Source organism: Microtus oregoni, unplaced genomic scaffold, assembly GCF_018167655.1.
Source record: "Microtus oregoni isolate MIOR12 unplaced genomic scaffold, Mior012 000060F_004, whole genome shotgun sequence".
NCBI classification, from domain to species: domain Eukaryota; kingdom Metazoa; phylum Chordata; class Mammalia; order Rodentia; family Cricetidae; genus Microtus; species Microtus oregoni.
Window position 1 is genome coordinate 197,790 of NW_024543839.1, and position 12,039 is coordinate 209,828.

The following is a 12,039-nucleotide window of genomic DNA, read 5'->3' on the forward strand; positions in this document are numbered from 1 at the left end:
TGAATCCACCTTTTGAGGTACAAATGTGTAGTTATTAAAAATTCATAGATTTATGCCCTTTAATTAAAAAATCTTTATTATCTTTATTATCTTTTTAAAATATGACAATCAGGAACTGGAGAGATGGCTCCACAGTTAAGAGCACCTGCTGCTCTTCCAGAGGGTACAAGAGTGGTTCCAGCACTCACACCGTGTAACTCACAAGTGACTCACAAGTGCGTGTAACCCAAACTCCAGAGGGTCTGTATGAAGAACTACTTTAAACTCAATGGATCCTCAGAGTTCACCTCTGGAAACATTACACAAGGCAACCATGTTGGGTCGTCTCCTAAGAGAAGGTGGTTAGATTGTAAAGGTTCTATTCCTGTTATTGAGTTAATGACATCCCTGTAGGACAGAGTTAGCTATCATCAGGTAAAATATTTTTGCCATGCCAGAGATTTAGTCCCCCCATATTGTCACCATCCACTTTCTGTCATGGAACAATGCAAATGAGACTCTAACTTGATAGAGCCTCTCCTCTTGAACACATCTGCCACCAGAACTGTGATCCAAATACACCTATTTTTTTTACACATAAATTACCAAGTTTCTTTATAAATTACCAAATGCTAGAGTAACACAAAGCATAGTAAGAGAAGATCCCTGCTCTGTAAATTCATTCCATGGCAGATAATGCTGGAATGACCCTCCTCCTCCATACAGATTTCAGACTTCCAACTCCTATATATCCTAAAGCTTTTGTTGATATCTGTAACACATCTGAAGTAGGCTTTAATAAGCAACAGAAGTGGGGTATCAGAATTCATAAATAAAAATAAATGATACTGAATAAAATTTAATTGCCATATAAAAAGTAAATAATAAAGTCAGGCAGCAGTGGTGGGTCATGCCTTTAATCACAGCATTCAGGAGGCAGAGGCAGGTGGATCTCTGTGAGTTTGAGGCCACCCTGACAAGAGCTAGTTCTGGGACAGGCTCCAAAGCTACAGAGAAACCTTGTCTTGGAGAATAAAAAAATAAAAAATCTAAAGGTCCATTATGATGAAAATTATGTTATTTGATAAAATTGAATTTTAACCTGATGTCCTTTCTGGTATCCAGTCACCTAACATATTGCTTACAAAACTTTGTTAAATATTGATCCATGTAACAGATGAGAAATAAAAACAGTAGAGATTTGTGTAATTTCAGTTTCCATAGGAACAGGATTGAGAGCCTAGATGAGCCTGAGATGCCGCATGCTTTATCCTTGTCCGTATCCCATTGGACAGAGTCTAGTAGTGTGACCATGGGCCTTGAAATCATCTCAGTGCACAAGTGGGATTGGGACTGAAACTCATCCCTGTTCCCCGAGGAAAGTGCAGGTGCATCCGTGTGTCAGGAACCGGTTTCTACCAAACTGAGGGTGATGATAGACACTTCCACCTGAGCAATGTTTTACAATCTGGAAGGAAATAACTGTAAAGACACGGATTCATGGAGCTGAAAGCTCTGCACTGTGGGGAAGATCACATATGGATGCACCTTGACTCTACACCCAGTCAGGCGCAGAGATTCTATAGCTCAGGGAAGAAAAAGATACGTGTGATTTTAAAATAAACTACCAGTGTATATAGATCGAAGTGTTAGCACATGGCTTCGCCTTAACCTTGGTAATAGCTAAAAAGAAAACCATTCAACTCCATGGGATGCAAATCAGCCCCTTACATATATAAAATGAGAGGATTCTTTTAGAACAAATAGGGACAAAAACATCATGAAGCCAGCAAAATTGTGTAGACCTTACAAATGTCTCCATTATTTTCATTACTAGTTTCAAGAGTTTGAAGCACAGTTAAGAGGCTAAAATGATAAATGTGTAAAAATTATATAGCCTTTTGAGAAGGACAAAATTATGTTTGCATATTGCCATATGCAAATATAGATACATGTATAATACAATGGAAAAGTATGAGATTTTTGCATTTCTTAGAATTGTATGTTCAAAGTTGATTTTTCCATAAATTATTCATTACCTATAAATAAATACATTACTAACATACACATGCAAAGCAACAAACCCATTTTTGAGTCTTTATTATGGATATCAAAGTATAGAATGGAGTGAAAAATAAAGACCTTTCTTAATCTAATAAAAGATTTTCTTTATTATTCAACTCCTTTTTTTATCACCTACAGACTCTTGATAGCCATGACCCAAGGAAATGACACCAAAGTCATTGACTTCTATCTTCTAGGATTTGGGGTCCAATGTGATGTTCTCTTCATTGTGTTTCTTGTCATCTATGTGACATCCATGTTGGGTAACACTGGGATGATCCTCCTCATCAACACAGACTCCAGACTTCAAACCCCCATGTATTTCTTCTTACAACATCTGGCTTTTGTTGATATCTGCTACACATCTGCCATCACGCCAAAGATGCTACAGAATTTCATAGCAGAAGATAAATCAATAACTTTTGAGGAATGTTTAATACAATTATTTATTTATGCAATATTTGCAACCAGTGACTGTTACCTCCTCGCTGTTATGGCAGTGGACCGTTATGTGGCGATCTGTAAGCCCCTTCGCTACCCCATAATCATGTCTCGACAAGTGTGCATCCAGCTGGTAGCTGGTTCTTATCTCATGGGAACAATAAACTCCTCAGTGCACACAGGATTTACATTTTCGCTGTCCTTCTGTAATTTAAAAATCAATCACTTTTTCTGTGATATTCCCCCAATTGTCACTCTTTCATGCTACAGCAAGGACACTAACTTCATGCTAATTTTAATTTTTGTTGGATTTAACTTGACATTCACTGTGCTGGTCGTTATCCTCTCCTACATATACATCATGTTCGCCATCCTAAAGATGTCCTCCACAGCAGGAAGGAAGAAAACCTTCTCCACGTGTGCCTCCCATCTGACAGCAGTCACCATTTTCTACGGAACCCTTGCTTACATGTACTTACAGCCTCATTCTGACAAGGCTGAGGAGAATATGAAGGTGGCCTCTGTGTTTTATGGCATTGTGATTCCCATGTTGAACCCTCTGATCTACAGCTTGAGAAACAAGGAGGTCAAAGACGCTATAAAAGCCACAGGGAAAAGGTTCTTTAGATTGAATTTAAGTTATTAAAACTTAGTATATCATATCATACAGTAGACGATTGTTGTTGTAGTTGAGATTCCTCTAGATTATCTACAAACCATCACTTAGCTTGTTTCATTCATAATCCTGATCTTTGAAATCATATACAGAATATCTTTCTTGCCTAGAGCAGCTTTGGAAAGCATCTCAGCTCCTGACGAAACATTTGTGGATATCATTCAAATATTAAGAAGTAAATGGACATCTGAAAAAGTGTTATTTCCAGCATATTTTAACTACTTAAAAATCCCTACTTTCGCTGTCATTATCAAAATTAAGTCATTATAATCACTTAAACAGTTGTCTAAGTTATCTATAATGGGGTCCATTGCTAATTCTGCTCAAATTATTGCAAATAACAAGGATGTTAAATAAATTTTCCTATTTAAAAACATCCTTTTTACCCAAGCTGTCATCTCTACTCAATATTTACACAATTGCTACCTTCCCTGGTACTTGAAAGTACTTATTTATGTCATAAGTAATCCTCTTAATATAATTATCTACACCTCTAGGAAAGGGAGCTACTGGGAGCATATTCTATTTCTGTCTCCAACAGAGATAATTTTAAGTGAATTAATCTAAAAACTTTCCGATAAATATCCATTTTAAAAATGCATATGAATCTCTTTTTTTTTCTCAGAAACTCAATAGGAATAGGAATTCCAGTGGAACCAAGAAACACTTTAAGTCAAAGAGCTAGTTAGCAGGAAAGCTGTATTACCATATTGTACCTCATATCAACAATCTGAAGGAATCTAGGAAAGATCCATTGGAGAACAGTAGACTGTCACTCCAAGTAAACTGTTTCTCAGGGTACACCTTGAATAGACTGTATGATATGCCTACTGCAGATGCATATACAAAAACTAGCCACTTGATCTCTGTTAAAACAAGATATTCATTATTATACCCTCCATGCTTATTAAATTTCAGAAATTTACTAGTTGTTTATTAATAGAGTTTTTAAATTTTTATGCGTATGAGTATTTTTAATGAATGTATGTCTGTGCATTATTTGCATGTTTGGTACCAGAAGAGAGCTTCAGACGCCCTGGCACTGGGGTTGTTGATGGTTGTGAACTGTCATGCCAGTGCTCAGAATAAAGTCAAGGGCCTCTGGAAGAGCAGCCAGTAGTCCAACCTGTTGAGTCTTCTTCTATATAAGTCTTCTTATATAGCTTCTTTTAAATGAATAAAAAAAAGCATGAGCACAAATGAATTAACTATGGCCGTTGAGAGAGAATGTATAGTACCTACACCCCTGCTACAACAAACTCTTGATGGCAAATCATGGTTTATGAGGTGCAAACTCAGTAGTTCCTGACGACTACTGTAGATCCTCAAGTCTTCATTCAGCTTGAGTGGCCATGCAATAAAGTGCATGTGTTGCAAGCAAAAGAACTTGATTTTTAATCCCAGCGCTCATATGAGAAAACCGGGCAGAGTGGAAGGCATTTCTAGTCGCTGAAGCAGGGAGGCCAAGAGAGTGACTCTCTGGGACTTTATGCCAGCCAACCTAAGTTCTTCAGCCATGTGCAGATCAAGGAGAGACCCTGTATCAAAAACAAGGAAGAATATCTAATGTTGTCCTTTGGCAGGCACTTGTACATGCAACCACCCAGGCCCAGATTCAGGGCTTTGAGTTCTTGGAGGTGAGTTCTGATATTTTAAAGTTGGGGAATAATCTCCTTTGACCCCATACACTGCTCCTGAATACGTAGGGGTGGCACTGCCTTTCAAACTTGCTTTGAGAGATTTCCTCATGAACACTATATCCATCATGTTTCTACCAATATAGTATACATGGTTTCTTAATTACACTCCAAGAATAAACAAAAATTTCTCCATCCCCCCATCAGTTCTGGTATGAATCATTTAACTTTTTCTGCAGCACCTTGAAATTCCTCCTGCCTCTACTCACGACCTACACCCAGAACTGCTTTCCTATTTCTAAACACTCGAAACAGATGTCCTTCTCTCTGTGTAAAAATTTCGGTCTTGGGAAGTCTGGGCTGCTATAACGAGTTACTATAGCCTCATTTGTTACTAAGCAACAGAAATATATTCCTCACAGATCTGGAGAGGAATAGTGTGGAGTTAGGGCATCAACCTGATCAGGCTCTGGGAAGAATTCACTTTTGACTTTCAGACTGACATCTTCCAATGTCAACTTCAAACAGCTGAGGGAGAGAAAAGAGGGGAATAGAGCTTTCTTATGGAACATGGAGATCCAATTCTCATTCATTAGGGCCCCAGTCTTATGACCTTGTGGATACCCAACAACTTCACTTTCTAATACTGGCACATTCTGTTTTGGGGTTTTCAGAACGAGTACTAACATAAGTAATAAGACATAAACATTTGATCCATAACACTAAGGTTCTCTGATATATTCCAGTGAACTATTATGTAAGAGTAATTTTGGAGCACCCCAAATGAACTTGGTGTGGGTGCCCCGATGACTTGAGAGCCAGAGAGCCTGTCCTGTTCCTCGCTAGCTAACATAGGCGGTAGAACTGGTTCCGCCCCTCACTTGGACAAAGCTGCAAGAGACGGCGCAGGTGGTGTGGGTATAGGAAAGCTGGTATGCTAACCAACCTAGCAACCACCCAGGCCCAGATTCAGTGCTTTGAGTTGGTCCACCCTAACATCTACCCCATCTAAGAACTGCTGGAGCATGTGAAATGCCGAGTCCTTCAGAACCAAAGGTGCAAGATCTCCACGACACAGGGAAGTAACAGGATATCCGAGAGGGGTCCGGATGACGATCCAGTACTGAGAGCTTAGCAGAAGAAGCCAGAGGCCTGGAACCAGGTCAATGACTCGTTGCAAGTAAAGCTGTTTGGGCAAAGGGCAGACTGGGCAACACACCATAACACACCAAAGCTTCCACGGCAAGATTTTTTTGTGTGTGTTTCTTTTTATCATTTTTATTTTTTGTTTTCTTTGTGGAGGCTATAAAGGCAGGTGGCAGATATGGAGGGATGGGGAGATGAGTGGGATTGGGATGCATGATTCCCAAAGAATTAATAAAAAAGTTTTTTAAAATGTGACCATGGAAGCCACTACCTTTTGGGTGATGTACAAAGGAAAATGGCTTCTGTGGAAACTATTTCTTCATAAAGTGTAGCTTTATCAATCTTTTAAAAGTGATTTTCCTAGCTAGCCAATAAAGTAAGCAAAAAGATACAAAAGGAAAAAATGCTCACTTGGGTCATGATGAATTCTACAAGGGATTCTGGAAAGCTATCAAGTCTACATTGAGTCTCATGTGGACAAGATTTTTAATCAACTCTCCTCTTCCATTGGATGGCAGTTTGTAGATGTTAATATCTCCACACATATATCATAACTGTGATGATTTCTCCTCCATATCTTAAGAGACAGAAACTCATGATGCTAGAGGGGAGGTTCCACAAGATATTAATGCGTAGAGGGATAAACAAAACTATCCGCAGCAAGTATTCTAAAAGCAAGTGCTGATGAGACGAGACGGAGACTTTGCTGCTGTCTTATGCAGCCCTAACCAATAGCACTAAGTGCAAGACCACCAAGTGATAAGGGAAGTTTCTGTCTCTTGGGCCAGCTCGCAGGTGTGGCTATCACTCTAGTCTCTTTGTCCGTTATTATCAAACCACGATGGGTAAGGTAAAGTTCAGAGCTACAACATATGCATTGGATTGTGAGGTAACCAGCACGTAAGAAATATTAGGGGAAGCATAAACATCTTGACTCTCAAACATTTGTTTTGAAAGAAAAATAAATCCTTGCATTCAAGTCAATGTTTGGTCTTCTATGAGCAATTAAATTCCAAGTTGGGATTGTTGCCATCAGTGAGGACTGCTGAACGCCGATTCAGCAGCCTTTTTCTCTTCATTCCATTACCAACGAACCAAAGAACCACAAACTCACTCAGGCAAGAATTTTCTATATCCATTAAGTCAAAGGTTTAAAAGTTTGAGGTAAATGAAACTCACAGTCTCATTCCCCAGAAAGTGAAATGAAATATTCTAATTTAATAAAGTACAAGTAGAATAAATTACTCTGCATTGAAATGCTTTTTATATTTGATTTCATTAGAAAAGCGAGAAAAAAAATCAAGTATAAAATGGACAGTGACAAATGTTGTACTATAGAATTAATGTAACACTCTATCTGTTTGTCAAACTGAATATGAATATCATATGCCTTTAGATTTCAGGTACACTCAGATTTTCTGTTTTACAAAAGACTATCTTTTATTTACTGATTATATTGACATTGATTTTTATACATAACTGAACATGAGCTCTTTGGCATGGGAAAAGATGTGCAAAAGTGTTCATAACAAAGAAAAAAGATCATCGGTGTTGAAGAACAATTTCTTGCTCTCATTCTTTCCCTTATTGTTCATATTTAAATCTATGCTAAAAGCTTTTCCTTACAAAACTTCAGCTTTGAGCTGTCCTACCTCTAGTTTCTGGCCATCCAGACAGTGTCAGGTTTGGGCTCCCTCTCCAAGCGCAGGCCTCAAGCTGGACTGGTCACTCCCACAAGTTCTGCACTACCATTACCGCAGCACATCTTGCATCTTGCAGGCAGGACAGATAATACATCGAAGGTTTTGTGACTGGGAAAAAAAGAGAAAAAAGTCAATGAAATGATTCCTAATGATATTCTGCTATACTCATAGAACGGTGGGTAGCCTGTCATCAGAGAGGCTTCCTCCAGCAGATACAGAGACCCACAGCCAAACACTAGGCAAAGACAGAGGAACCTTGCAGAAGAGGGGGATTGTGGGTTGTAGAACCCAGAGCAGTCAAGGATACAAGAACAAAGCCCACAGAATCAACTAAGCAGGGCTCATAGGAGCTCACAGAGACTGAAGCAAAAAACATGGACCCTTTATGGGCCTGAGCTAGGACCTCTGCATATATATTATGGTTGTTAGCTTGGTGTTCTTGTGTTTACAGTGGGTGGAGGGGTGGGCGTCTCTGACTCTTTTGCCTGCACTTGGGGCCCTTTCTCCTGCTGGGTTGCTTCATCTAACCATGATATGAGGGGTGATGTCTAGTCTTACTGTAATTGTTAAGCCATGTTCAGTTGATATCCCTGGAAGGCCTGCCCTATTTTGAAAGGGAAATGAAGGAGAAGTGGATCTGGGGGAGAAGGGAGTTGGGGGAGGTACTTGGAGAAACTGAGGGAGGGAAAACTGCAGTCAAGATGTAATGTATAAGAGCGAATAAAAAAATCCTTCAATTTTGTTTCAAAAAGCAAGGATTAAATACTATTAAAGCTATTATCATCTCTAGAAAATTTAAATTCACTTCAGAGCCCCAAATCACTAGAGGATGTTATTTATGCAATGACATCTCAGGCACTGAAAACTCAGATTCTCAAGAGAGTCAATACTGATCCCTTAGGCCCCAGCAATGTACTCCCTGAGAAGGAGAAAACACACGAGAGCGTTGAGGGGCAATCAGCCTGCTCCAGCTGCAGGCAGTGAATCGGAGACTCTCCGGGGTAAGTAAAGCAAAGCAACCTCTTGCTCACCAGCAGTTACACATCTCCGCAGTGTGTGCAGAAACTGGCAAAGCAAAGAAGCTGCAGCAGAGTCTAGCCTGGTTTGCAAGACCAGAAGGGGGCTGGCTCTCCATCACCGGTGAGATAATGAAATGCTGAGGGGTTGGTATCTCAGTGTTGTCTGGGAAACTATATAAATGAACATGAGAACGAATCCACCAATCACGTTCCAAACCAATGGATATTATTTGCCTTTAATGTTTTTTGAGGGTTCCTTGTGTGCCTTTGGTATGATCTCTTTTTCAGATATGTGTTATGAACATATTTTCTCCCATGCACCATGCCTTTTCATACTCTTATCCATTCTTTAAGCAAAAATAAGTTTAAATTTTCATAAGGTTTGATTTCTTTATTTCTAAAGCTATTAGCCTACACTAGTTAATTTTTCTCAGTTGTTACATCTTATATAGCATGATGAAACCTTTGAATATAATGCTTAAGAGAGCTCCACTCGGCTCTATGACTTTAAATTTTGTCTTGTTATTTTATTAAAAAGTCATGACTTTTATGTTAGCTTTAAATATATGATATATTTTGAGTTAATTTTGATTTAAGATGTAAAATTTATATTGAGTTCATTTTTATCCTTAAATAGTAGCATTCTAGCATCCTACTGAAAGACTTTTACATTTTTATAAAATTCAGAGGGTTAGACCTGTGCCTATTGTTTTCTGGGCTCCCTCTGCTCTTCATCTGTGTGACCCCCCCCTCCATCCAACAACATCACAGTGTTTAATCATACAGTGTCAAGATAAATCCTGACAACAGGGTACTGGCTTGTTTCAATTTACTCCTTGAGAAGTCTTGCTTAAATAGTCAAACAACTTTTTCCTTCCACTTAAATTATAAAATAGACTAGTCTATATCTAGAGAAAAACCTTACAGATTGTTAATTATACACTATTGTGTGTCAATTTCAGGCAAATTAACATCATGTTATGCTAAGATTTTAAACTCATGTAGTTTGTGTCTACCTGTGTAGATCTTTGATTTCATTCATCAAAGTTTTCTGAGTTTTATCACACTAATCCTGTGCAGATATGATTAGAATTATACTTAAGTATTCCACTTAGTGATGATAAATGAGACTTTGATTTCGGCTCCTGCCTTTCATTTTTAATATACACGGCTGATTTCTCGATAGTCATCTTGCATTCTACAGCTTTGATGAAGTGAACTACAAGTGAGCGCTACAAGATGACTGTAGATTCCTTGGGACCTTCTGTATTATTCATGTCACCTGCAAATGCAGACAGGTGTATTTCTTTCTCTCTAACATGTATGATTTTTATTCCTCTTCCATCTTCATCCTACTAAAGAATATTTTTGTAAGCATAAGGAATAGCAGTGATGATGACATGTTTATCTAAGGAGGCATTCATATTTATAGATGTTCTTCATCAAACTAAGAAAGTTCCTTTTATTCATAGTTTGAACCTTCTCTTTTTCTTTAGTCTTCTGTCATACAACACATCCTGACCGAAGCCTCCCCTCCCTTCCCTCCTCTCAGTTCCCCAACACCTCCTCTCTCTCCTAGATTGCTCCTCCATTTTCCTTCAGAAATAAACAGGCCTACCAGAGATATCAACCAAACACAGCAAAAAAAAGAAAATACAATAAAATTAAGCACAAACCCTCATAGCAAGGCTGGACAAGGCAACCAGTAGGAGGAAAAGAGGCCCAAGAGCAGACAAAAGAGTCTGTAACTAATATTTTTTGATGGAAATTGCATTGAGTCTGTAGATAGCTTTTGGTAACAGACTTTTCGCAAATTAATTCTAATGATCCAGGAAAGTGAATGGTCTTCCTATTTCTATTTCTATTTAGCATCTTCTTCAATTTCTTCCTATACTGTCTTAGTTTTCATTTTAGAGGTATTTCATTTCCATGATTGGGCTTATTTCAGGATGCATTTTAATCTATTGTGAATCTCTCCTAAGTTATTTTTAAGTAAGTTCATTGTTTGAGTACATAAAAAATTACTAATATTTGTACATTGATTTTGTATCCCACAACTTTACTGAAAGTGTTTACTAAATCTAAGGGTTCTCTAGTAGAGTCTGTATGGTCTTTTCAGTATAGAACACATCTGCAAATTGGGATAACTTGGCTTTTTCTGAGAAGTATTCTCCACTTTAAAATGAATCATGGATCAAATGCACTGATTTATAATGTGGCTTTTAAGAATTGATATGGAAAAATTACTTAGAAACTGATAGGTATTAGGAGTGTTTTTCATGAAGAGTCAACTCAAATAAAATGAATCAAAGCAGAACAAACTGTTAATATAAGGAAATCACTGAAATTTTCTCTTTTGTCCTCTCCTCTCATTCTTCTCTAGTTTTTTAGTGGCAATGACACAAGAAAATGAGACTGAAGTCAAGGGTTTCTATCTTCTGGGATTTGGGGTCCAGCGTGATACTCAGTGTGTCCTCTTTATGGTGTTTCTTTTGATCTACGTGACATCCATGGTGGGAAACACTGGGATGATCCTCCTCATCAACACCGACTCCAGACTTCAGACCCCCATGTACTTTTTCTTACAACATCTGGCTTTTGTTGATATCTGCTACACATCTGCCATCACTCCCAAGATGCTGCAAAATTTTGTAGTAGAAGACGGATCCATATCATTTGGAGGGTGTGTTGTGCAATTGCTGATCTATGCCATCTTTGCCACTTCTGACTGCTACCTCCTGGCAGCTATGGCGGTGGACCGCTATGTCGCTATCTGCAAACCACTTCACTATCCCATAATTATGTCCCAAAAAGTCTGCATCCAGATGGTAGCTGGTTCCTACCTCGTCGGGTCAATAAACTCCTCGGTACACACGGGATTTACATTTTCATTGTCATACTGCAAATCAAATCGCATCAATCACTTTTTTTGTGATGTTCCTCCAATTATCAGCCTGTCATGCTCCAACATTGATACCAACATCAGGCTTCTTGTTGTCTTTGTTGGGTTTAACCTGACATTCACTGTGCTGGTCGTTATCCTCTCCTACATATACATCATGTTCGCCATCCTAAAGATGTCCTCCACAGCAGGAAGGAAGAAAACCTTCTCCACGTGTGCCTCCCATCTGACAGCAGTCACCATTTTCTACGGAACCCTTGCTTACATGTACTTACAGCCTCATTCTGACAAGGCTGAGGAGAATATGAAGGTGGCCTCTGTGTTTTATGGCATTGTGATTCCCATGTTGAACCCTCTGATCTATAGCTTGAGAAACAAGGAGGTCAAAGATGCTATAAAACTGACAAGGAAAAAGTTCTTTAGATTTGATACACAACAATAAAAAAAATCACCATATCAAATAGTGAGAATA

The 12,039-nt window shown here is 38.6% G+C and overlaps 2 protein-coding genes across 2 annotated transcripts; both read left to right on the plus strand.

Moving 5' to 3' along the window:
- The first annotated feature begins 2,194 nt into the window (after positions 1-2,194).
- On the plus strand, positions 2,195-3,130 carry LOC121439134 (putative olfactory receptor 5AK3). The gene has a single exon (XM_041639640.1). It carries the CDS (start codon positions 2,195-2,197, stop codon positions 3,128-3,130), a length of 936 nt encoding a protein of 311 aa, XP_041495574.1.
- Positions 3,131-11,061: 7,931 nt separating this feature from the next.
- LOC121439133 (putative olfactory receptor 5AK3) lies at positions 11,062-12,009 on the plus strand. Its single transcript, XM_041639639.1, has one exon. It carries the CDS (start codon positions 11,062-11,064, stop codon positions 12,007-12,009), a length of 948 nt encoding a protein of 315 aa, XP_041495573.1.
- Positions 12,010-12,039: the final 30 nt, after the last annotated feature.